We start from the raw sequence: 27,026 nt of genomic DNA, 5'->3' as shown, positions 1-27,026 counted from the left end.
AAAAATCATGATTTTCAAGATTTAAACACCCTTAATCAATAGCTAAAAGAATAATGCTTCAAATGAGCCAACATGCACAATGGACAATAATAACAGAGCATTACTATAGTCAAGTTCCAAATATCAAAACACTTCAAGATGCTAAGATTACTGAGCAAAAGTATGAGGAGAAACAGGATATCTACATAATTTCAAAGTATCTCCCCAAAGATAAATGTGAATTACAAAAGGAAAAACATAGTAACTTTACAATGCAGAAACTTGGCAGATACCACCCTAAGTGATCAAGATTAACACCACCGGTAATTAGAGTGACATCATGTACCCCAAAGTGATGAACCAAGAAGGACACATCAGTTTTGTGGTATTCTTGCAAAACATACAAAATCTCAATCTAAATAATGAGAAAACATCAGTAAGCCCAAATTAAGGACAGTCTACAAGATAATTAACAAGTAAATCCTTTTCAAAAGTACTAAGGTCATAAAAGACTGGGGGGATTGAGAACAGTCACAAACTGAGCAAAGGAGACATGACAATCAAATGCAGTGTGGGATCCTGCACTGGATCCTAGAATGGACAAAGAATAGTAATGGAATGACTAGTGATGGAATAAAGTCTGTAGTTTATAGTACTGTACCAACATTAATTTCTTGGTTTTCCTAATTCCATTATGGTTACATAAGATGTTAACATTAAGGGAAGCTGGCTACCACATACCATTTTTGCAACTTTTAAATAAGCCGAATACTATATCAAAATGTTTAAAAATTGATGTAACACTTCAAAAAGAATATTCTTTTAACACAATTGTTGTGATAAGTCACTCATGCTACTGACAAAATATCCCCAATAACATAAAATTCTCAAGAGACAAGTCATTGTTCTTTTTTAAATCTCTCAACCATAGTGCCAAGGTGGCTCAGTCGGTTTAATGTCCTACTCTTGAGTTCAGCTCAGGTCATGATCTCACAGGTCTAGCTCTGCATTGGGCTCCACGCTGTCAGCCTCGAAGCATACTTGGGATATTCTCTCTCTCTCTCTCTCTCTCTCTCTCTCTCTCTCTCTCTCTCTCTCCCTCTCCCTCTCCCTCTCTCTCTCTCCCCCTCTCTCTCAAAATAAATAAACTTTAAATACCCCAACATACCACAGGATTGTCAGCCAATGTCATACTGATCTCTGAGGTTACATTTCTGAGTTGACAACTGCTTTGTTTATTTTCCTTCTCTAGAGCAGTGGTTGTCAACCAGCTTTGCTTTGTTTCAGCATATTCTGTTTTTTTTTTAGTAAATTCTGTTTTAATCTCTACCCAAGAAAAATGTTAAGAACTTATTCAAAATCTAAGCAAATGAATCCATTTGGATAGACAATGTTTACATACACAAAGTTTGGTGTTATAGGATTCTTTAGGGATCATCTATTTCAACTCTATTATCTTATAGATGATGAGACTATGGCACAAGTTAGTTTACATGCCTACTCCAAATTTCTACAGCAGTTACTGGTTGGGTCTAGACTTCAACTTGCGTTTCGAATTCAGAATTATTAGACTATTTAGCAGGCAATAAAAGAAAGAAAATATAAAAAATATATACTATAGCAAGATGACTTTCAAGTAAGAGCAATTATAGTAGTCAAACAGTCACCCCTTATAAGCGATGTGCTCTTTGTTTCAGGTGCCATATGAAATTCTTTCCAAGGCAAGAATGGAGAAAGTCCAGGGGTCTGTAAAAAAGGTATCTTGCCAAAATAGCTAATTAGAACAAACTTCAGAAACCTTAATAAGGCTGGTCAGCAAAATATTATATTTCTTTTAACTGGAATAAGGCCATTTAATTTCAAAACGTTGATAAAGGCTAAAAGAGCTTCAATTAATTTGGTTTGATATTCCTTGCTAATGAGAATTCAACTGAGTTTGAGTACAGAAAACCATAATAGATGTTTTTAGTTGGTACCACTAAAACATCGTGTGATAAATCCTATTTCTGAGCTAATTTATGTTTTCACAAATAATAATAGTGGAAAGAACAAAGAACTTAAATACAGAAGATCTAAAGTTCAATCCAATGAGAAACTTCCAACTTCTCAAAAAAACATGTGTTAAGAATCTACCACAAGCATTACACTACAACACACGCTTTGGATTTAAAAAAAGAAAGAAAGAAAGAAAAGAAAAGACACTTTTTCCTAAGATTAAACTCCAAGTTTTAACATCCTCATCTCTAAAAAGGGGTAACATACATGTCCTACCTCCCTTACAGGGATACTGAAAAGATAACATAAGACAGCCAATGTGAAATGCCTTGACAAGTTTTAAGGCGATACATAGGGATCATAAAATTCCATCTAGGTCAAAAATGTAAGGCTAAGTCATCTTTACGTGGAGTCATAGAATAACATATCTGTAAATGTTAGGGTAAAAATGAAACTGTATTTTTCCTTTTGTCTTGCTGAAGTAATAGTGATGCTGATAACATGACTACATGAGCATCAGCTTTGTGAAGAGCTACAGATTTTGTAGGTAAATATTTTTTTTAATGTTTATTTTGAGAGAAAGAGAGAAACAGAAAGAGGGAGGAAGAGCAGGGGAGGGACAGAGAGAGAGAGAGAGAGAGAGAGAGAGAGAGAGAGAGAGACACACAGACAAAGAGAGAATCCGAAGCAGGCTCTATGCTGTCATCTCAGAGCTTGATGTGGAGCTGGATCCCACAAACCATGACCTGAGCTGAAACCAAGAGTCAAATGCTTATTAACCAACAGAGTCACCCAGGTACCCCTGTAGGCAAATATTTTTAGTTTCTATTAAAACATGTATGATTCGGGGCACCTGGGTGGCACAGTCGGTTAAGCATCCAACTTCAGCCAGGTCACGATCTCGCGGTCCGTGAGTTCGAGCCCCGCGTCAGGCTCTGGGCTGATGGCTCAGAGCCTGGAGCCTGCTTCCGATTCTGTGTCTCCCTCTCTCTCTGCCCCTCCCCCATTCATGCTCTGTCTCTCTCTGTCCCAAAAATAAATAAACGTTGAAAAAAAAAAATTAAAAAAAAAAACAAAACATGTATGGTTCAGTCATTATTTGCATGGTGTAAAGCAGAAAGCAGCCAATTTTTTCTAGAAAGGGCCAGATTATACATATTTTCAACTTTGTGAGCCACATGGCTGCTTCTGCAACCACTCAACTAAGGCACTATGGCACAAAAGGACCCATATTCAATACATAAATGAACACAGTTATATTCCAATAAAAGTATTTACGAAAACAGGCAGCAGACAGGATTTGGTCTTCAGATCAGTTTTCTGTTCCTGATCTGTATCATTTTGAAAACTCAATTTTTTTTTCTAACAAGTTCTTCTCCAATTTGGGAAATATATGTACTTTTGAGCGAAACAAATGACCATTTTCTACCTTGTATATCAAGAACTACTACCTATGAAAACATATTTCATTAGTATGATTTATCCAATTGAGCCATTTCTGATAGAAACAAGCAAGTTATAAAAAGAAGAAAACTTACTTGTAATCTTCATTTGCTGCAGTAAAAATGAAAGCTTCCATAGGGTTCCAACAAATTGTGTTTGTTCTCATATCTAAGATGACCTGGAAGGGAAAAATACAGTAACCCATTACCATGAAATCAATTCCCTCTCAAATGGATAAATCTCCCACTTCATGTCTTTTCCTTCTTTTTCACTGATTTAAGCACATATTTAGCAAATACCCATCATGTGCACAGTACTCAGCTCCATGCAATAGGAAAGGAAATCAATCAATAATTGTTTCCTGAGTACACAGAGTAGTAGATACTGAAAAATATAAAACTACTCAATGGTCCCTCAACCTCAAATAACTTATTATTGAGCTTAGTCAGGAAAAGGAGATATACATAAGAAATACTAAAATATTAACAAAGAAACAGTAAATGATCAAGTATCAAATTGGGGGCAAAATTAATGACTTTAGGGTTTAAGAGGAGAAGAAAGGTTTCAAAAGAGAAGCACGATTTGAGCTGACCTGTGAAGGAACAGTATATTAGTGTTTCTCAACAAGAACACTGCTAGCATTCTGAGCAAGATGATTGTGTGTTGTGTGTAACTGTCCACTGTAGACGTTTAGCCTCTCAGGCACCTGTCCATAAATGCCAGTCTCTATAATGCCTCTCCACATTTTTAAAAAGACACCCCTGGTTGAGATCTAGTACACTTAGGAGAGGAAAAAATAGAAGAAACAATGATAGTCTAGTATACAGAACAAAGAATAAAAAATAGCATCTCTGCATCCACCAAGGTGACCTGCCTATGACAACCCCTATTTAAATGTTCTCTTACTGACTGAAACAAACAAATAAATAGAATGCAAATAGGGACCAGATTTGGAAGGCCTTGAAAACCAGGCTATAGTTCTTTTCTTCAACCTAAAGTTATGGAACGCCATTAAAAAACAGAGAATGAAGGGCAGAGGAGGCAGAAACTACTACTTATCACACTAGATTTCATCTTAGCATTCTGCTAAATGTTTAAAATACCATGTCTTATTTTCACCCATGTGCTGGAAAGTAATTATTAATATCTTCATTTTACAGGAGAAACAAAGATTAAGTTACTTGCTCAAGGTCTAAAGGTCTCAAAGTTCACGTGAGATGTGCCCACTAGATCATCATGAAGGAGTGAAATGATTAAAGTGGTAATTTGGAAAGATGATCATATTTATGCAGTTGAAACTTTAAGGAATGTACTCTACTTCTAGTATTTTGGAATTTATTACATGTTGTGAAAATGGTTTAGGAACAACAAAAATATTAAAAGCATTTCTTTTCCGTGTGGATTATCACAATGGCCTCATGGCACATGAACGGTGTCTAGGCCCTTCTGCACCCTCAGATTTGGAGCACCTGAAATCAACTTTATACTTACAATGGCACTCTTCTCTTTACTGACAATACATTTCTCTGTTGATAGTCAGCTTAAGGTTGTATTAGCTTTGATATCTAAGTCCTAGAATGACTGCTGGGAAATCTACCACCTTGGACAAGATATTATTTATCTAAATAAAACAGCATGTAATTAAATAAAGCTGGTTATGTGTGTCAATTGCAAAATGTTCTGGAACAGAATACTATATGTATCATATGATAATCATGGTGTGTGAAGTAATGGGATCAACACTTAAAAAGTTTGAACTCAGTGGGGCACCTGAGTGACTGACTCGGTTAAGCATCCAACTCAGGTCATGATCTTGCAGTTTGTGAGTTCGAGCCCAGCATCAGACTCTGTGCTGACAGATCAGAGCCTGGAGCCTGCTTCGGATTCTGTGCCTCCCTCTCTCTACCTCTCCCCCACTCATGCTCTGGCTCTGTCTCTCAGAAATGAATGAACACTAAAAAAAATTTTTTTAAAAAGAACTCTGAACTCCGTTAAGTCTGAATTAGATACCTAAAACTTCCTGGCATTAAGGAAGATACAAAGATAACTAGGATACAATACCTAGTGAAAATGTAAGGGTCTCTAAAAAGGAACAGGTGCCTGAGAGAATGCCATTATGATCACTTTGGCTTCTAAAAACATATGAAAAAAAATTTAATTAAGAAAAAAACATTCGTTCCATATTTTTTGTTACTCACTCCATAGAAGAACACATTAACAATTGTAAAAGCAGAAAAGAAACTGAAACTCACCTTTTTCAGGGGAGTAGCTTGCCTCATGTCATATAGTACTATATTCCTGTCAGAAGCACAACTTCCCAAGAGAAATGTCTGAAAAATAAGTACAACCATCTCCAGTTAAAAGCCAAGTTTGGCAGCAAACCATGTCCATTCAATGAACAAATGATTCAATTACCCTTAATGTTTAAGATACAAATTTATAACATTAAAGTCTATTTTAAGAGAGTACAATGAATCACTCAATCTCAGCAACCTTAGTTAAGTATCTTCTTTTTATTTATTTTATTTTTGAGAAAGAGAGAGTGTGAGTTGGGGGAGAGGGGAAGACAGAGAGGGAGACATGGAATCCGAAGCAGGCTCCAGGCTCTGAGCTAACGGTACACAGCCCAAAGCGGGACTCAAACTCATGAATCATGTGATCATGACCTTAGCCGAAGTTGGTTGCTTAACCGACTTGAGCCACCCACGCACCCCAAGTCAAGTATTTTCACTGCTAAATGCCCGTGTGTATATTTTACAAGGTAGTGTTGCAGTGTACAGATAAATCTGTGTTCTTTTTACAACTGAACAGATTTTATTTATCCATTCTTCAACTTAGACCTATTTCCTGTTTTTCAGTATTATCAATAACACTTCAGATAACATTTTCATAAACGCCAATTCTTCTTTTTATAAGGTTAAAATTTCAGTAGTGGATTACTGAATCAAAAAGTATTGGGGTGCCTGGGTGGCTCAGTCGGTTGAGTGTCCGACTGGCTCAGGTCATGATCTCACAGTTAGTGAGTTTGAGCCCTACGATGGGCTCTGTGATGACAGCTCAGAGCTTGGAGCCTGCTTCTGATTCTGTCTCCATCTTTCTCTGCTCCTCCCCCACTCACACTCCCTCTCTCAAAAATAAATAAACCTTAAAAAAAAATTAAAAAAAAAAAAGTATAAACAGGGATGCCTGGGTGGCTCAGTTGGTTAAGCATCCGACTCTTGATCTTGGGTCAGGTCATGATATCAAGGTTTCTGAGTCTGAGCCTTGCATCAGGCTCTGTACTGACAGTGTGGAGAATTCCTGGGTTTCTCTCTCTCTTCCTCTCTCACTGCCCCTCCCCCACATGCTTACCTGTTCTCTCTCTCTCAAAAAATAAATATAGGGCACCTGGGTGGCTCAGTGGGTTAAATGTCCTACTTCAACTCAGGTCATGATATTCCGGTTTGGAGTTTGATCCCCACACTGGGCTCTCTGCTGTCAGTGCAGAGCCTGCTTTGGATTCTCTACCCACCCCTCTCTTGTTGCCCCTCCCCCTCCCCTGCTCATTTTCTCTCTCTCTCAAAAATAAAATAAAATATAAATAAATAAATACGCCTAAAAATTTTTTTTAAACAAAAGCATGAATAATTTTATGGCTTTTGATGTTTAGGACTAATTGTTTTCCAAAGAGCTGTATCAATATACACTGCAGTGTGGAAATATGTCCATTTCACTGCAACTGGAAGCATTAAGTAGTGGCATTTAGAAGTTCATTTCTGTATGGCAATATTTCCTAATTATACAAACTAGTGCTTTTCAGTAAACATTTCCTCATGTTCATTAACTTTGTATAAACTAGGCCTATTCTTTGTCCAATTGTTTCAAGATGTTTCAAACATTTATTTATAAGTCAGTCATAGTAGTATTGAAGGTACTGATATAACTGACCCTTGGCATTATATGAAATCAAGCCCCCCACCTACCAGCAGGGCCTGAGTCCCACCAGGCCTCCTTACTCATGGTTCCTGACATAACTCTTGGCTTCTGCCTATCACTTCCTACTATACGTGTAGGAGGAACAAGAAGAGTTATTTACTGCACAGTTACATGACCAGCTAACTCCTACTCTGTGTGTGTACACAGCTCAAATAAAACATCATAAAGCTAATGCTACAACCATGAACTCAGTCCTTTCCAAAACCTTCCTTTTTAAATCACTTCCTCAGAGACTTTCCCCTAGTTAGTGACTCCTTTCAACTTTTCTTGGTTTCTCAAGAAACCAAGGTCTAAGTTCCATTTCTAAAAGTTTATGAGACCTTAATCTGAGCAAAGCAAAAAATTCTACCTAGACTGAAAGTCGACTTTTACACTATAAAATGGGGTAATATTCAGCATAAAATTTTTGGCTTTATCAAAATGCTAGGCTTCAATATTTTAACAGGAAATTAATTATTAATGATTAGAGGAGACAAATATACTCCATTTGTTTACAGCCACATCCCCTTCCCATTAAGTTTAGTATAGGATGAGAGACAAGCATACCATTTGTTTCTACCACTAAGTCAGTTCATAAGGGTAATTTAAAGAAAAAATAAATAAAACCACATGGCTGAACAAATATAGTTGTTATACAGGCAAGTTTGAAAAACATGGTCACTATGTCATCACTAATAACTAATTATGATTTTGGAATTAATCATCAGCTCTTCTGACACAGGTGTTCACCAAAACAGACAAGCAAGATACTGTTTATCCCTCGCAGAAGTAGAAATCAATATCTCTGTTCTGTTTATTTTTTTAATAGTAGTAACATCATCTTAAATTTGGGTAGCATCTTTAAAAAATATTCACATTTTTATCACGTTTTACCCTCATGACAAACCTATAATGTATGCTGAAAGATCTAATTAATCTCATTTTAAAAATAAAGAAACAAATACAGAGAAGGAGTGTGACTTGTATAAGGTCAATGCCAAGGTACACCAGCACAAATACATTTCCAGTTTAGCTCCACACCAAGTAGGACACAAAATGTTCCTACAAATGGCTTGTGTTTGTCGCCACCTGCTTCTGTCTATTGTCACCTTGGCCTGGCTCTGCAAAGCTGACTTGCACTTCAGGCCATATCTCACTTCTACAACCAAAAGACGATGGAGTGAAAAAGATATAGTACTGATAAATACTCTGGACTAATGATCAGCAAACGTTTTCTGTAAAGGACCAGACAGCAAATACTTTAGACCTCACGGGTCATTCTGCTGTCATAGCAGAAAGGCAGCTACAAGTAATATGTAAACAAAAGGGTATGGCTGTGTAAAACCTGATTTACAAAAACAGACAGTGGGCTCATGAACCATAGTTTGCCAACCCCTGCTCTAGACCTGTAGACTCTCTCAGAAGTGTGCAGAAAGGTATATGCTCAGGGCAGGAAGGGTGTCCTCTGACTGTATGACTTCTCAGCAGCACCACAAGGCCAAACTCTCATCAAACTACAGCATCTCACATTCCAATACTTCATACAAACAATTTTATACCCTGCTACTTTGACTTAATCTTTCTTCCACTTTACCAGCTCGGGTGTCTGAGAGTATAAAACTTACCTATCAGGTTATTTATTCTTTAATACCATCTAACATACCATCTAACATGATAATTTCCTACTAACTTCTAAGATTAGCTATACATGAAGCAATTTCCTTTTTTTTCTGCGGGGGAAAAGGCATCTTTACTGAGTCTTCTGGACAATGAGTTTACCTATTGTTACGTATTCAGAAATAGCTCATGGAAAGGTCTGAAGTCCAAAGGCTAGATTAATCTAGGCTTTAGGGCAGCCTCCTTTCCTAAATTCAGACCTGAATAACCAATAAGTAGTGGTTAATCTCCAACTCTTTCCTTAGACCTGGAAGGACTTAGGAATCATCATATTAGACTTCTGAGCAAAGAAAAATGAACTATCATCATGCAGGATAGTAATCATTACTATAAATCATTAGTGCCCTCGTCACTTACAAGAGAAAACAATGCTAAATGCCTCTTCTGACCTTGAAGAGAATTAAGAAATGAACGTTTTCCCAAAGGTACAATGATGTAATCTGTGGAACATGAGTTCTGAAGGCATGAGTAAAACTGAAGTTTCACCAGAACTTGCTTACGAGCACATGCACACACTCTCCTGTAACGGAGTATAACACTGGTGTAACAGTGTATAAAGTGGGCAAACACGTCAAGATCTGACCAAAGGTATCAGAACTCAGGTACAATCTGGAGAACTAACCAAATGCCAGAAGCCCATTAAGATTAAAAAAAAAAAAAAAAAAAAAAAAAAAAAATTCTTATAACACACACTCAAAAGTTTCCTAAACAGAGCTGAAATTATTAAATAAGGAAAGAGTAAGCAGAACATATTTCAAAAAGAAGCATTACCTCAATTGGGTTAAATTTAACACTACTTATACTGTCGAATCCCCAGGTCATTGAACATATAGGACTTGTTCTTTGTTCATCCCAAATGTCTACTTGCTGTCCACATGTGGCAAAAACAGCTTCCTTCCAGTGATGATCAATCCCTGTATATACTGTCTTTAAAAGCAAAGATGTTGTTATAAATGGATCTATCATTAACATTTCAAATCTACATAATATTTTAAATAATACTCTCATTTTTTTTTTTTTAAGAAAAAGTCCCTATTTACAAAGAAACTTCTTTGAAGCCTTTCCTTAAAGGAGGAAACAGTAAAGGTTTCTTTATCACACCTTCTGGAAAAAACATTAACAGGGGATGTATTTAAATTTAAATACTTATCACTGAAGTAATCCTTAAATCATCATTGGGTATTTGAAGGACCTTGGAACTAATTAATGAAACACAAAGGTAAGGTCTAAAACACTTAGTTCCACATTGAACACATGAAGTACTGATTCCCAGGCAGAAAAACAGAAACCAACAACAGGATTAACATTCAGGGGGAGGAATAAAGCTGGCAAGGGTGGATGCTAATATTGTTAAAATCAATAAAATGTCATAAATTTTGATATCCACTTAAAAGATCTATTCAGGGCCAGATTAAAATTTGTCTTTGTACTATGTGGTAAAAAAATGTTTGCAAAGCAAATAAGAGGGAAATATTTAGCCAATACTTTAGGCTTTTAAGAACTCTTAGCAGCATCTGCAGGCTTCCAATTGTTATTTATGAAGGCAAGTCTGACAATCTTTTCCATAGTAAGATTTAATCCCCACTACCACAAATATACAGGTTAAGATGAAATATTTCAAAAATATTTGGAAATCCTGGAGAAAAGACATTTTACAAGAGGGAAACCAATTTTGTTTTAGGAATTACTGATTTGCCAATTATTTCCATTGTATACTCATGTCCCACCTCTATGTGCCTTTAAAAACACTTAATCTGAAAAGCAGAACTTAAATATATACCAACATGATACTGAAATGGCAAACTGATTTTTAAAATGCATATATTTCAAGATTAAATCGAACTTTAGAAGTTTGCTTAGTATCAAAATGTAAACATTATAAAACACAGGTAGGCCATATGATCTGAATTACACTTAAGCTATAACTAAACCATGTCGCCTGATTTGCAGAATAATGTTGTAAGAGATATCAATGAGATTTATACGAAAAGCATCATATTATAATACCTCTTCACTGCCTAAGGGGTTCTTTCCAGTAAGACATTCTGAGTTTTGTGTAAGATCTATAATATAAATCAGAGAGAATCTGAAGCATTATTTTTCGTATAGATTTTCTCCCATGGACTTGCCACAGAAAATGTTTCACTGCATCCTTTGGCTAAACACAGAAACTGAACCCAATACAATGAATACCAAAGAACCATTCAAATTCTTCAGCTGCAAAGGACCTTAAACTGCATTAAATATTGCTTAAAAAAGGTCAATTATTGCAGGCTCAAGTCTCATTTACATCTTTTTTTTTAAATTAAAATTCTGAAATAATTTTAGTAAAACAGAAGGATTTTAATAAGCAAATATAAGTCAATTTTTTTTTTGTACCTTTCCTAATATTGTATGCAACGGTTCCTCCTCTTCTCCATAGCCTGGTCCATCCATTTTCCACTGCTTCACAGTTTTGTCATCACCAACCTAGAAACATTTATTATTAAGATGATAATGGACAACTGTTATAAACTGTAAACATGCTAACATATACATCAAATGATAAACATCTCTATTTTAAAAAATACACATCCCATATACTTCCAGTATTGTATTTACTGATACGTTAATATCCCAAAATGTTATAGTAAAGATTTGTGACAAATACATACAGTACATAAAATTAAAATAAGACAGTGTGAGTAGAGCAAAAGGAGAGCACGAACAAAGGTCATAAGTTCGGCAAAAAAAAAAAAAAAAAAGCATACTGTAAAAAAGATGGCATTTCAAATTAGGAAGAAAAATGAATTATAATAAAATGGTATTTTGATATCATGTTACTCATTAAAAAGTTTGAACCAATCTGATACGTGACATAAACATAAAATTCCAGGGGTGCCTGGGTGGCTCAGTTGGTTAAGTTTCTGATTCATGGTTTCCGTTCAGGTCATGATCTCACGGTTCATGAGTTCGACCCTGCATCAGGTTCTGTGCTGACAGCGCTTGGGATTCTCTCTCTCCCTCTCTCTCTGCCCCTCCCCTGCTTGTTCACGCTCACGAGCGTGCGTGTGCGCTCTCTCTCTCTAAAACCATTTTTTAAAAAGTTTTAAAAAGCCTTAAAGAAATAAAAATAAAATTCCACATAATTTTAAATGTAAAAAATTAAATACAAAATATAAAGATACTAAACAGAAGTCATTTTTTTTAACCTTGGCATGGGTAAAGCACTTCTTTGCATGACATAAGATTCCACAAACCATCAACTCACTGGTTTTCAAGCCATGAAATGCAGACCTCTGAAGGAGCTTGAGAATTTTTCAGGGGTCCACAAGGTCAAAACTATTTTCATGATATTGTAAAGACATCATTTGCCTTTTCACTGAACTGACAGTTACGCAGATGGTGAAAAAGCCATGAGGAGTAGGACATTGGTGTCTTAGCCCAATCACAGCAAGGTAACAATGGTAACTTAGACTTGGGTATGTGGTAGATATATTCAAGTTATTAAGTAAAAACTAAGCTGCAAAACAGAATGCACAATATAACTTAATTTGGGATTAAAAACATAAAATAATCATACGTAGGGTATAAACAATTGTACATATACACCAAACTACTAGGTTTCCCGAAAAGCAGAAATACAGGATACGTTAACTTTCTCATTTTTTACGTTTATGTTATATGCAATCTACATCTACTTCTTAAATGAAAATATTAACAAAAATATGTATTTATGTATGAGAGAGTATAAATTTAGCTCTTTCCTTACAGCAAATTCAAAAGGGAAACCCTGCCTGCAAAACAATTCATAGTGCCCATGATATCAGAATAGAAGGGTAATTAGGAGAGAAGTTTTGGTACTAAGGTCAGACAGGAATTTCTTTTGTTGAGGATGTTAACAGAATCCTTAACATCCTTATAATAGAAAAAAGTATTTAATAAGGCAGTATCTTATTTAGCAACCTGAATCTGAGCTACTGGCATCGGACCAAAACCTTAATTCTGGAAAGCCAATTCTACCACGAGCTAGTAAGATGTAATTTAGGCACCGAGGTCTTGGCCAATCTGGCTTGACCCAATGGAATATTAGTATTTATGGGGCGCCTGGGTGGTGCAGTCGGTTAAGCGTCCGACTTCAGCCAGGTCACGATCTCGCGGTCCCTGAGTTCGAGCCCCACGTCGGGCTCTGGGCTGATGGCTCAGAGCCTGGAGCCTGTTTCCGATTCTGTGTCTCCCTCTCTGCCCCTCCCCCGTTCATGCTCTGTCTCTCTCCGTCCCAAAAATAAATAAACGTTGAAAAAAAAAAAAAAAGTATTTATGGAAGACAAGATAAACTGTTATTGAGAATTCCCACTCTAAAAACTGTTTCTTTCAACCAAGCTTCTCCCAGCGTCCACAAGCTCAAGTCCGAACTTCCTTGTAATTGACTAAGCTACTCTATACAATCTATTGAGTACAAGTCTTAGCAAATCATCAATCCTGAGAAAGGTTTAATAACATTCTGTAGAAATGAGGAGCCAAACAATATGTGCCTGGCCAGAATATCTTATCTCAAGGCTGAGTAAGCTAAAGAAAGACCTATTGGTGCTACAAATTGGGGTATAGTAGATATTATGAAATTTAGGTAATAAAGATTTACCTTTTGCAACATTATAGATTAAACATTTTTTGAAACACTAAGTGCTGAAATTCTGCCAGCAAGCAGTTTTCACAGGTCTTATCCCTAAGCAAACGTTACTTTAAGATATCTGAAGAAAGGGAGTAAATAATGAATATGAAACATCTTTTACCCTTTACTCATTTTAGGCACTCAAAAAAAAAAAAAAAAAAAACCACAAAAAAAACCCAGCCAGTAAATCCTCTGGGATATTAAACTAATCGATATATTCAGAAGAATAACTAACTGGATGCTAGCTGTGGTCAGTTTGCTCCAACTTCCCACACAATTCCTTCTACAACATATGGTATACAGGGTCATAAAGCTTGTGTAAAGCCCTTTAGTGAAAAGCACCTGAATTTCCTGCGAAGTAGCTTATTTTGGTTTTTGACAGCAAGTAAGTTTCTCCCTACACCAAAACCAAAACTTTTAACGTTAACACCTATTCTTAACGCTGCTATATAGAACAACAAAAAGTCCACTTCTCCTTTCACACAACACTTTCAAATATTTAAAGCTTTCCCAGAAGTCATCTCTTCCCTTCACTACTCCTTTCCATCTGGCCCTGGCACCCAGCATGCTACTCAAGATTTACAGGCCTGGTTAGTGTGTATGTATACATCAAGTGCCATACATATACATATACACATGTCAGAACTTCTGAAAGCATAGACACCAAATTGCCGACAGTGTGAAAACTGAAAGATTAGAATTACGGGACCTTTACCTTTCTATTTTTTATAGGTTCATGTTTCTAAAATATTTCTTTGTCTTCATCCTCATCATTCTTTGTAGTAGTTCACACAACCAACGACCCTTTCCTCCTGGGACATTAAGCTCATTTCCAGGCTCTTCTAGCTTTCTGGCTACTCCCAGAGTTCTCCCACTTCCTAGAGGCAGGCTTTCCCCAAGGTTATTTCTCTGACATTTCTGTATGTCTGTATTTTCCCTGCCACTTTTCCCTAATAATACCATTCCATGGCCTCAATCATTATTCCTTTTTGATGAGACCAAGTTTAGTTCTGACTTCCCTCCTGAACTCCAGACCTTTATCTAGAAGGGTCTGACAGACCTCTTCACTCAAATAGGCCATTGCAGTCCAGTTCACCCATCATACCATATCCTTCCCATTCCCACTCTCCTCCTCTAAAGTTTCTGACACTCCTGACTTCTCCATTTCTGGAAGGAAGAGCAATCTTCCTAAGCACCCCTCAGGTGTCAAGTCTGTCAAACCTCCAAAATGTTTCTAAACCTAACAACTACTTTCTATGATTTTCCCTCCCCAGCACGGATTCCTTATTGCTTACTCAAATTATTAAGACAGCCTGTAAACTGATCACTTACTGCTGTCAAATTAATTATCTCAAAGCACAGCTTAGATTCTGTCATTCCTATTATAAAACTTTCAGTGAAATTGAGCAGATATTTGTAGGCCAATGTTTATAGTATCATTATTCATAAAAGCCAAAAGGTGGAGACAACCTAAATGTCCACTGATAGATGGATAAACAAAATGTATATATGTATAATAGAATGTTATTCCATCTTAAAAAAGAAAGAAATTCTGATACCTGCTACAACATGGATGAAGACATTATGGTATGAAATAAGCCAGACACAAAAGGGCAGCTATTATTTAATTCCACTTATGTGAGGTACTTAGAATAGTAATAGAGACAGAAAGTATGATAGTGGTTACCAAAAGCTGGAGGCAGAGGGGAATAAGGAGTTATTGCTTTGTAAGTACAGAGTTTCAGTTTTCGGAAGATGAAAAAGTGGTGACGGTTGCTTAATAATGTGAATGTACTTAATGCCACTGAAATGTACACTTAAAAATGATTAGAATATAAACTGTACCTCATGTGTATCTTAACCACACGCACAAATCCTTCAATAATTTACTATCTGACAAAATAGAAATTACTGATTCCCAACCCTGAAAATCTTCCAGAGAAAACCAAACTATATTTCTAGCCTCACCTTACATTAATCCCACTTCTCAATGTTCTATGGAATGTTAGTTAAATAACATGTTAAGTAATCATTTATTAAAAAAATCAAAAACTTTGGAGAAGACTAGAGTATACATAAAGAAAAGAGGACTTTTCAAAGTTTTAAAATTTATTTTGGGTTGTGAAACTTCAAACGCCTCATGGAATAAAGGAACTCAGAAAACATTAAATCAGTCTTATACGTGTTGAAAAGAGTTAATGACTTAATTGCATCATACTTACAGTAAAGAAAGAAGTCCCACAAAAGCGAGTACATATTCCTCGTACAAAACCCTCATGGGCTTGTATCGTACGGATACATTTTCGTTTCGTCAAGTTCCAAATTCTAACCTATGATAGAGCATACCAGGAAATTTCCGTGAACTATAAACATAAAATGTTCAGGCAGAGGCATACTACATTCCAAGAAAAATAAATCCAACACTGAAAAAGCTATGACTCACTCCACCAGACTGCTAAAAACAAAATCCTCCAGTTTAAAATACTGCAGTGCATATGGATAAGTATATCAACAAGCAGAAAATTCAATCTGTTAAGTACTCTTGTTGATTCTAATTTAAAGTGTTTCAAAGCTTTCTCTTCTTGCCAAAGTGGAAATAAGTGTTGAATCATTAATAACATCCTCTGTGAGAAAAAAAAAACAACCCTCACAAAACGTTTACTACTGGAAACATGCTTTATTGTTTACTGTCAAACTGAGCATTCAGCTGCTACATTTCTAATTTCTGAGGTTTAGATGAGAAACCACTGTAGTAATTCAAACACAATTCATTCTTGAGAATTAACAGAAAATAGGACAAAAAAATGAAATCGAACCAATTAAAATCCACCATAACACGAAACTGAAGAACATCTGTAACATAACTATTTTTAATTTAAAATATCAGTGTTTGAAATGACACTTGCCTCTCCATCACATGCCCCAGAAAGGACAGTAGCCAGGCTCTTTGGGTGCTTTGCCAAGCAATTGACTCCATCTCGGTGACCATCCAGGGAAGCAAGGAATGGTTTTGCAAATACCCGTTCCAATTTGGTAGCATTTAAAGCTCTTACATACTCTCGCGGGACTTCAAAAGGATGTAAGGTAGGATCATAGTTTCTTGGAACTGAAATAAAAATGACTCCTCTTAATAAAACAGTTCACTTTTAATATTTCCTATGGCCTTCCTCAGGTAATCATTCAATTTGCTATCCGCTAAGCCTTTGTTAGGAACACTGTTCTATACCTAGCACTGTGAAAAATACAAAAATAGATGACCTTTCACTCAGAAACCTTTCAGTAAAAAACTACGGGAAAAACATGGAAGGCATACATCTTGCAGAATAATTAGACCCTATAGATACCCTCAGCTTTTCCTTTCACAAGTCTTACTACATTCTTTAACTGCGTTGTAAACCTTTCATGGACAGGGATTCCACTACATTCCTCACTTTACTCCTTATGTGTTGCACAGTGCCTGGCACAAAACAAACGCATGATAAATGTTTGCCCAACTGAGCTCTACGTTCCTTTTGAGGCAGGAAACACAACTCATCTCCAGTGCTAATCACTCTGATAGGCACACAGTGTTATGATTATGATTGTAGTTACCATTTACTGAACACTTCCCACATGTGTTTACTTACTTAAAAAACAGTTTACAATGTACAAGGCACCGTTCCAAATACTGTATATTAACTCACTTAATATCCAGACCCTATGGGTTAAGTTCTATTACTATTTCTTATTTTACTGATGGGGAAATTGAGGCATAGAGAAGTAACTTGCCTATGAAATGATGAAGCCAGGATTCAAACCAAAGCAGGCTGATTTCAGAATTGGTGTTCTGAACTATTATGCTATGCTGCCAAACAGGTTCTCAGTTAATAATTGTGCTTAGGAAATAATTCTAAGCCCACATGTCTAAAAAGCGCTTAATGTTTAAAAGTAAGTGCATCTTTGGGGCACCTGGGTGGCTCAGTGGGTTAAGCGACCAGCTTTGGCTCAGGTCATGATCTCGCAGTTTGTGAGTTCGAGTCCCGCGTCGGGCTCTGCGCTGACAGCTCAGAGCCTGGAGCCTGCTTCAGATTCTGTGCCTCCCTCTCTCTCTGCCCCTCCCATGCTCATGCTCTGTCTCTCAATAATAAACATTAAAAAAATAATAAAAAATAAAAAAAGTAAATGCATCTTCTTACCCCACAACTTCACCTTGTCATTTTTTTCTGACTCCCTGTTAATGGTACTATATCTAACATTCAGTCAAAATTTACAAGGAAATAACACCTAAATAAGAATGAAAGAATAAAAAAAAGGTAACAAACGTCTTCCTTGATTTATGTATCACAAAGCTCCAATACTTCTATTTTTCCATTTTGCTATTAAAACTTCCATCAGAAACTATAAAGAAATAAGAAGATACTATAGAAAGTAAGACCCTTAATAACACCAGATGACCAAAAATCTCATGTGGAGAGTCTATGACCAGCCAATCACTTACTCATTCCTCCATTTATAAACTTACAAAGCAACCACTATGTGCCAGGTGCTGCCTAGGCACAGTGGGTATAGAAACAAATCGGATTCTTCCCTTCTATGCAAACTCAGTGTGATGAAAAAGATAACCAAAATAATCATCATGAGACAATGTGATACGTACACACTCTGATGTCAGCACGAAAATATGTGATAAAAAGCACAGAAGAAGGGTGCTTTAAATGGAAGGGGCTACCACGGGAGATAAATACGGAAAGACTGTTGTTCAGAGAAAGGAGCTAGTGTAGACTGAGAAAGCGTGTGTGCCACAGGAAGCCTGAAAGAGAAATGTCGGAAATGCACTCAGATCTGCAAGAGTAAATGTAAGCTACTTGCAAGAAAAGTAGTGACTAGTGAAAGGAAGATGGAACCAGACGTTCAAGGAATAGGGATGATGTCTTGTCCAGGTGACATAACCTAATTTGCATTTTAGAAATATTACTACCTTGATACTTAACCCATAAACATCTTGTTTGAAGAGACCACATATTCCCCTCTCAGCATTATTCATATATATGTTGGATAATCTCTACTATTCAATCAAAATAACAAAGTATCGTCCCAGCCTCATCTTCCATGGTTTATCCCCCTTACTCAAACTGATGACACGGCCCTTCTCGTATGCTTTACCTTTATTCCCGCCTGAAGGCCTTTGCACCTGGTATTCTCTTTACACATGGTTGGTCCCTTGTCATTTAGATACGATCCGCTATAATTCAGAATGTTAATGGGGGAACAGACCAGTAAATAAGATCAATAAAGAAGCCTTATTAATTTCATTTTAGCCATTCACGCATCAAACTTCTTCACAAGAAAACTTGATGGCTTCAAGTTTCACCTTTGTCTCTTCCACATTTAGAAGTATGTAATTTTGACGAAAGAGATTTAAAGAAGCCTATCAAACCCTTGAATCTACGAGTTTGGCTGTCAAGTTCCACTTCTCAACAACTGGAGCCAGAAACACCGGAGAGCAGCCGCTGGAAGGAGGAAGGCGGAAGTATTCCAGACATAACCAACTTTCCCACGTACCACTAGAAAAAGTTCTTCAAAAAGAGCCTTGAGGAGAAATTATCTGCTACTCAGTCCCGCAACGGCCTCATCTGCACTGTTTGCCTTGGCAAAAGGGAACAGGGAAAGAAAGAGACTGGAGCGTCAGTCTTCACCCAGCTTTACTCGGTGGAAGCCGAGTCCAGACTGAAGGCTGGTGACTCCCTAACTTGTCTCACCTCTTTGTAAGTCCAGCTTGGTTTCGCGGACATAGTTGTCCGGGTTCCGGCTCAGCATCTTCACCTTCATTTTGGCGGCTAGGTGTGCCCGACTCCGAGCCTTTCCTCCAAGTTTGGGTTACCCCCGCCTCCTCCGGCACATGCTACTTCCGCTTCTTCTAGACTACTTCCTGTCATGTGACTTCCACGAAGTGGAAGCCAGCCCCCTCCGCAGCATTCTGCGGCGCGCCGTAGTTTTGCTGACAAAGGTTGGTCCGAGGCGGTTTCTCGGCCGTACTCTCGCGTCCGCGTCCCTCGGCCAGAAACGGCAGCGGATGGGGGCGGGGCGGGGACTTGGCGGAGGACGGCGCCCCGCCTCCTTCGCGCTCTCCGCTGGCGTGAAGTGCTGCCTTGCCCCTCTCACGCTAGCTCTGCGTTGGGGTCTCTCCGCTTAGTTACCACGTACTTGCGCCCGTCCCGGAAGTGGGCTGGCCTCCCCCTGAGGTTTCTGCTCCTAAGGGGCGACCGTCGCCAAGGTGGCGGTCACTGCATCCCGGCCCACCTCCGCGGCCCTGGGCGTGGTATCAGCGAGCCCTGGGACTATGACGGGTCAGGGCCAGTCGGGATCAGGGTCGTCGGTGTGGAGCACGATATTCCGCCACGTCCGGTACGAGAATCTGGTAGCGGGCGTGAGCGGCGGGGTTCTGTCCAACCTCGCGCTGCACCCGCTCGACCTCGTGAAGATCCGCTTCGCCGGTAAGAGGCCACTCAGACCCCGGGCTCCTTATCCTTGCTGGTATCCCGAACTGGGTGATAAAAACGCAAAAGGAAGCCTTGCTCTCCCCTGCCTCCTTCATACTACCAGGCGAGCGTTAAAGAAAACGCTGTTCTGGCTCACCTGGAACTGGGTTTGAGGAAGGGGAGCGTGGGAAAGGGATCGGGCCGCCGTCGTCCCGCTCCCCGAATCTAAGGGATGGAGAGCAGGGGTAGAAAAGCCTGAGACAAGTTCATATTGGGTACGATGCGGGACTCAACGCCTGACTTGTAAAATAAGAAAAAGATTGTCACGTTTTAGGGCTTAGACCTCCCACGTTCAAATCATTCACCCTTGGAGGTACTTTGAAATCTTAAGGTAGCCACGTGTTTGGCAGTTGCGGAACCGTTGCTTAGAGTAGGGCGTAATCTTCAGCAGGTGCTTAGGAATAGGTTTGGGATAGGATTCTCTTGAAGGTTTTTGGTGTTTTATAGTGTGGTACAAGATCCTATGAAGGAATAGTTAGCTCGAATCCAAATACTGTGTTTTAAATTTACGTTGCTTGAATTAAGTGCATTGAGTTAAGTGAATCTGAGTTTTTGCAAAGTACTTTAGAAGTTAAACTCAACAGTAAATTCTGGAGGAGATAGTTTCAGAGAAGGTCTTGATAACTACTGGGAAACTGTTTTCTGACGTTTGGTTTTCTTACTGCTGCAAGTTCTGCCTTGAGAATTAGGTCTGCAGAAGTGGTTCATCTTCAAGAGTCAGAACAGTAATACGTATTGTTCTCTTAATATTTGTCGACCGCTGTATGGAATACAAAGTACTTAAAGTTCTTGTCCTCAGGGAACTTACAGTGTAAATTATAGGCTTGAGTCTTAGTCACATAAAAGATAATTCTAGACAACATGAAATCAAGAGCAAAATGGAATAAATCCAAATATGAGTAGACTGTCAAGAAAATTATAGATTGCTGATGGCCATCTGTATGGGTCCCATTAGATCTTGAAGTTCCATGTAGAAAGACTGATAATTTGATAGCTGGAAAGAAGACAAGCCATTCTGTGAAGGAGAGTCAGTGAAAATTATGGAGTATACTCCCTAGAAGAAAACCCAGAAAGGCATGTAACTTCCATGGAGTTTGTGAAGTGTGCACAAATAAAAATTATAACAAGTACCATTCATTGAGCATTTACTAAGAGCAAGGCAATGAACTTAAAGTTTTTAGTAAATTCTCTGATTTACTACTCTGAACAACCCTGTGAATTTATTATCCCTATTATACAAATGAAAATAATAGAAGTTGACTAACTTGCTGAAGTCACAAGTTTATAATGGTAGCTGTGGGATTTGAGCCCAGGCAGTCTAATTCTAGAACCCTTTGACTCTTAACCATTTACCATTCTACTTCTAAGAATTCCAAGTAGACAGTGGCTTGAACATGAAGAGAAGAATTTTGGACATGGCTGTAGGCTTGTATGACTCGGTGTCTCTAGGGTTTTGTCTAGGAGAAGAGGTGACAGTTGAAATGATCATGGAGGAATAGTGTTGGCTTGGTGAGTTTAAGATTGTGCTGTGAAGAAGATTGTGCATGAAGAAAGGGGATTTATGGTGTCTGAAAAGATCGGTAACCTTCCCATTTCGGGGAAAGTCTTAGGAGACCAGTGTGGCCAAGACTGACAGGTAAGATAATTGAGATTAGATGGGAAGACAAAATTAAAGATCTAGGAGTCAAAGGACTTTGTCATAATAAAGTGTGAAGTGGTGATAGAAAAGGAAAATTTAGGAAGATGAATCAAAATAGTTGATTTGCCTATGTACATATAGTATTGCAAGACCCAGTAGCTTAAACTAATACTTCCTGAATGTTTGCTAGGCATGATTTTAATGGCTTTATATTTATTAACCCATTGTAATTTTTAGAATTAGGTTCTGTTATTTTTCCCCTTTTGTGGATGAGCTAACTCAGCCACAGAGGGATCAAGTAACTGACTCAGGGTCACAGTGTTAAGTGTTGCAGTGGAAGGGGGCTGCAAAGGAAATTTGGTGGCCTGAGAAAAAAGAGAAGAAAATCAGGAGAGTGTGGTGTAAGAGTAGCCGACAAAAGTATGTTTAGGAGGTAGACAGTCGTAGGTGCTACTAAATGGTTGGTGAGAAAGAGGACTCCCCAAGTGCTCTTTGGGGTCTTTGGGGCACTTGCAGTAGTGGGGTGGAGACCCAATCAGATTTCAGTGGATTGGGAGGGACACAGTTCAGACTGTAACAAGTTCTTGCCCTACTTTCCAGCCAAATTTCCTACCATCCCTTCTCTCCACCAGCTGTATACTGTAGCTATACCAAGTCCCTAATATTCTCCCGAACGGTGCCAGGCACTGTGGTGCTTCCTTGGATTTACACCAGCTCTTGCGCTTGTCTAGAGATAAACCTTTCTCTCCTTTCCCCAAAGACAAGTTTCTCATCAATCTTCAAGGCTCTATGCTAACGTCTTCTCTCTCATTTTCCCCATCACTCGACTGCATGTCCCCGGTTCCTTCTGTACAGAACATTTATTTGTGTTTCTTCTGTAATCCTGTAGCACTTCATTTACCATAGTGCTCATAACTTTGCCGTGCTGTTGCTGCTCTGTTTTGTCTTGAAGACTGTATCTGACCTCAGGGTCAGGATTTGTGTCCTACTTAAGTTTATATTGCCCCTTTGCCTGGCAATATAAGGAGTCAATAAATATTTTTTAAAATAAAATAATATGCGTACAAATGAATGTTTTTCATGTTTAAAGATTTGTCCCTAACTAGCGTAGATAAGATTATAGTATCGGGGTAAGTATAAGGTACAGAATAGTGTTGCCTATTACTGAGACTAAAAAGTCTTACAAATCAAGTGACTTGTCAAAACAATGAAGAAATCAGTGGTTCATACCTATGAAAAGGCAAAGATGGTTTTTCTATGGTTTTGTTTTTTACCTCAAGAGAGAAATTATGTTGTGACTTTATTATTTAAAGGAAATGGAAAGGTACTTAGGAAAAAAATTATCAGAAGACTAAAAGAAGTGAAATTCAAGGGAAGCATCAGAAAGATTATGAAATACACAGCCAAACATTTCCTGAGAGCTAGTCCCTCTGTTACTTGCTTTTAAATTTGTATAAACTTCCCAACAACCTGTGAGTTAGGGGATATTTATCCCCATTTTTTTTTTAAATGAGGATGCTATAACTCAGAAAGATTAAAATTGTGTAGCTAATTAGGGAAGTTAGATCTCAAACCTAGGTCTCCTGACAAAGCCTCATGTACTTTAATCTCATTTCATGGTGTAACATTATCAGGTTAATGATGAAAGAAATTGGCTTTTCTCCCTTTCCCTGCTAATGGTAAACAGTGATTCTCAGCCAGACTCCATTATGCACAATGAAGTAGCAGCAAAGGGGACAGTGAACTGGGCATACTTTTACATGGCTAGAGGACTGTTATTTGTATAAGCTTTCTAGAGGGCAGTTTCAGATGTATGTAGAACCTTTGACCCATATTAATGTCCATTCTAATAGTTAATTCTAAGGATATAGCAATTTGTATGACATGTTATACAGCATATTCACTAGAGACCTCTTAATAGTAAAGTGAGAACAACTTTCAGGTCAACTAGGGGAATGATTAACCAAATGATAGGGTATCTATGAGAGGGAAAACCATCATATCATTTTTAAAAATCTTTTGTAGGGGCGCCTGGGTGGCGCAGTCGGTTAAGCGTCCGACTTCAGCCAGGTCATGATCTCGCGGTCCGTGAGTTCAAGCCCCGCGTCAGGCTCTGGGCTGATGGCTCAGAGCCTGGAGCCTGTTTCCGATTCTGTGTCTCCCTCTCTCTCTGCCCCTCCCCCGTTCATGCTCTGTCTCTCTCTGTCCCAAAAATAAATAAACGTTGAAAAAAAAAATTTTTTTTTAATTAAAAATAAATAAATAAAAATCCTTTGGAGGCCTATTTAATAACAGGAACTCTCACAATATACTCTTGAGTGAAGAAAAAAGCAGTATGCAAAACTATATATAGTAAAATACCAGTTTTATAAAAATATTATCTAGATTATGAATTTGACATTCTCTTTCATTCCATTTCCGTGTAGGAAACAGAAGGCACATTCAAAATAAGATAATTCTGGGGCATGGAGGGGTGCTTGAAAAGACTATTTACAAAGATATGAGATTATAGAAGAACCACTGGGAATACTGCAATATTCTGGAGCTAGAAAGAGCTTGGGCTGTTGCCACCTGAAGGGCCAAAGGTCAAAGGGAGAAAGTCATTGAGGGAGGGCCACCTTGAGAGGAGCCGTGACTGTCAGTAGAGAAGTTCAGTCCAGGGGTGCCTGGGTGGCTCAGTTGGTTATGCGTCTTGAATTTGACTCTTGATTTTGTCTTAGGTCATGATCTCACAGTTCGGGAGGTCGAGCCCCTCATGGGGCTCTGCGCTGAGAACACAGAGCCTGCTTGGGATTCTCTCCTGACCCCTCTCTCTAAATAAATAAATAAACATTAAAAAGAGTTTTCTTCTGAATTTACCTCCTTAATATGACTGTGTGATGTCTATGTTTATATGTGATTCGGGGTTAGAACTTTCCTCTCACCTAATTTTGTGCCTTTACTGCAGTGAGTGATGGATTGGAACTGAGACCAAAATATAAAGGAATTGTGCATTGCTTGACTACCATTTGGAAACTTGATGGACTACGGGGACTTTACCAAGGAGTAACCCCAAATGTGTGGGGTGCAGGTTTATCCTGGGGACTCTACTTTTTCTTGTGAGTAGATCTGGGAGATTTTACAGTATTAAAAAGAAACTTTGTTTTTAGTGATTTTACATTTCAGTTGATGAAGCAAGATGAGTCCTTTAATCAGTTTCTTTGAATGGGAAGGGTCAGAAAGAGCGCAATGTTTATTTCATTCTCTGTCAGCTATTATCAGAGGCATTTGGTCTGGAAGGAAGTTCTTAATAGGAAGAAGGTGAAAGGGTGAGATGGAGAAATGCTCTTACCTACAGAAGCCACTTCTGTGAGTTGAGTTCAGGAAGATGCCTTACCAAAATACTTCGGATTCCTGATGAAGTAAGAAAGCCGAGGAGGACAGGCCTTGGGGTCCCCATAAGAACACATACCAAGGGAGCTCCCTCTTGGGAACAGAAAGTAAAAACCCAGTGCCTGGCTAAAAGAGTTTGAGGCACATCCCATCTTGCCTTTTACCTTGACCTGCACCATCATCTTCCCTCCTCCATCATTTCCTTCCTCCCTCACCTGTCAGGTCTCCTCACCATCCTCATGTCCATTGCAGAAGCCACTGAAAGCACCCGTGACAGGTACATTGAGCTTAGTGAGTGTGCCCGAGTGTGGGCATTCCACAGATGCCTCTAATAATTTGAAACTGAATCCAGGAATGGAGAGGCTTTTCTTTGTTTTAATACATGGCATTTTTAAGAGAACATCAATACCTGGTCTATCGGCCTTTTTCTCTTTTGTGTTACATATTCTACTTTCCCTCCAATAATTTTATGGCAGTATGCAAACCACAACCTGAAGACATTTTTAAGTGAATGCAAAGTAAAATTTAACCTTCGTATGGTTAAAAAATGTATTTTTCTTCAGTTCTAAGACAAACCTAGATGTGAAACTATACATATAAAATTTCTTCTTTTATGAATTTGGAGTTGTGTAGGCTCTCTAAAGAGAGTTTCTAAGGACAAGCCCTATGAACGTAAGGTGTATGTAATGAGAATTTCTTATAAAAGTATGCTTGTTTCATGTTAGAATGGTATTGGTAGAGTTTGGAAGGCTTTTTGTAGCTGAAGTCTTCTTCCCAGAGGAAAATGGAAATTGGAGCTAGAGAGAATAGGCTGATTCGACTTCTCTGCTGAGAAACATTGGGTGGCCTCTCGATTTTCTGCCAAGTAAAGCCCAAATGTCAGTGTGCCACTCAGGTGTGATTCAATTTTCCATCTTCTCCCTCCACCCTTATTATAACCTTTGCTCATGTTCATCTGTTTCCCTGTTGAAACTACCCATCTCCATGCCCGGCCAGTGCCACCTCCCACACAAGCCTTCTGTGGTCTCAGCCGTAGTTTCTCAATCTCTTATGACACCGTCTGTGTTGTCTTTATTATGATTACTTGTGTTGTGCTTATGGTCCTTGTAGTCTGCTCCATAGTCCCTGAACATATCGTTTTGTCTTGTGTGCCCAATTGCCTCACCACTGCTACAGCCTTCCCCCTCCCAGTTTTCCTATTGTTTTTCTTAATTGATGAGTACGTGATGAAAATATTTTGCCTGTGTAGTGCTACCCATATACATTTGCAGGAAGGGGTGGCAAACTCTTACGGTAAACCATTTCCAGCAAATCCACTCTTGAAACTGTGCTTGCCTTGGGCATGGACGTTTACTTTTGGGGTACTGCTGTTAAATTACACACATTTTCAAACAGACTTTACTGCTTTGTGATACCTATTCAAATATTTATCAAACTGCTCATGTTTAATTCTTTTAGTTACAATGCCATCAAATCATACAAGACAGAAGGAAGAGCTGATCGTTTAGAGGCAACAGAATACCTCGTCTCGGCTGCTGAAGCTGGTAAGGCAGTGTGTGAAATATAAAACATCAACTTTTTTATTTTTGAGAGAGAGAGTGCATGCAGAGGACAGGCAGAGAGAGAGGGAGACACAGAATCTGAAGCAGGCTCCACTCTCCGAGCTGTCAGTACAGAGCCCGATGTGGGGTTCACACCCACAAACTGCAAGATCATGACCTGAGCCAAAGTCAGACTCTTAACCAACTGAGCCACCCAGGTGCCCCTAAAACATTAACTTCTAACTTGATTTTCACTT

At 38.5% G+C, this 27,026-nt stretch overlaps 2 protein-coding genes across 5 annotated transcripts in view; one reads left to right on the top strand and one right to left on the bottom strand.

Moving 5' to 3' along the window:
* Positions 1-19,889, bottom strand: part of DCAF13 (DDB1 and CUL4 associated factor 13) — a 28,716-nt gene extending 8,827 nt beyond the window's left edge. The window contains exons 1-7 of the mRNA XM_006943342.5: positions 19,438-19,889; positions 16,606-16,805; positions 15,922-16,029; positions 11,428-11,517; positions 9,820-9,975; positions 5,670-5,747; positions 3,513-3,595 (exon numbers count right to left, since the gene is read on the bottom strand). Of these exons, the coding sequence (XP_006943404.3) occupies positions 3,513-3,595; positions 5,670-5,747; positions 9,820-9,975; positions 11,428-11,517; positions 15,922-16,029; positions 16,606-16,805; positions 19,438-19,507 (785 nt within the window). The 5' untranslated portion in view covers positions 19,508-19,889. The remainder of the gene's footprint in view (positions 1-3,512; positions 3,596-5,669; positions 5,748-9,819; positions 9,976-11,427; positions 11,518-15,921; positions 16,030-16,605; positions 16,806-19,437) is intronic.
* The window catches only part of SLC25A32 (solute carrier family 25 member 32), a 27,609-nt gene continuing 20,459 nt past the window's right edge, over positions 19,877-27,026 (top strand). For all 4 annotated transcript variants that reach the window (XM_045049539.1, XM_019822981.2, XM_004000034.6 and 1 more), the window contains exons 1-3: positions 19,877-20,172; positions 24,804-24,954; positions 26,687-26,772. In XM_045049539.1, the coding sequence (XP_044905474.1) occupies positions 20,019-20,172; positions 24,804-24,954; positions 26,687-26,772 (391 nt within the window). In that variant the 5' untranslated portion in view covers positions 19,877-20,018. The remainder of the gene's footprint in view (positions 20,173-24,803; positions 24,955-26,686; positions 26,773-27,026) is intronic.

The sequence above is a fragment of the Felis catus genome, chromosome F2 (assembly GCF_018350175.1).
Source record: "Felis catus isolate Fca126 chromosome F2, F.catus_Fca126_mat1.0, whole genome shotgun sequence".
Taxonomy (NCBI): Eukaryota; Metazoa; Chordata; class Mammalia; order Carnivora; family Felidae; genus Felis; species Felis catus.
This window is presented reverse-complemented; position numbering and strand designations above follow the sequence as displayed.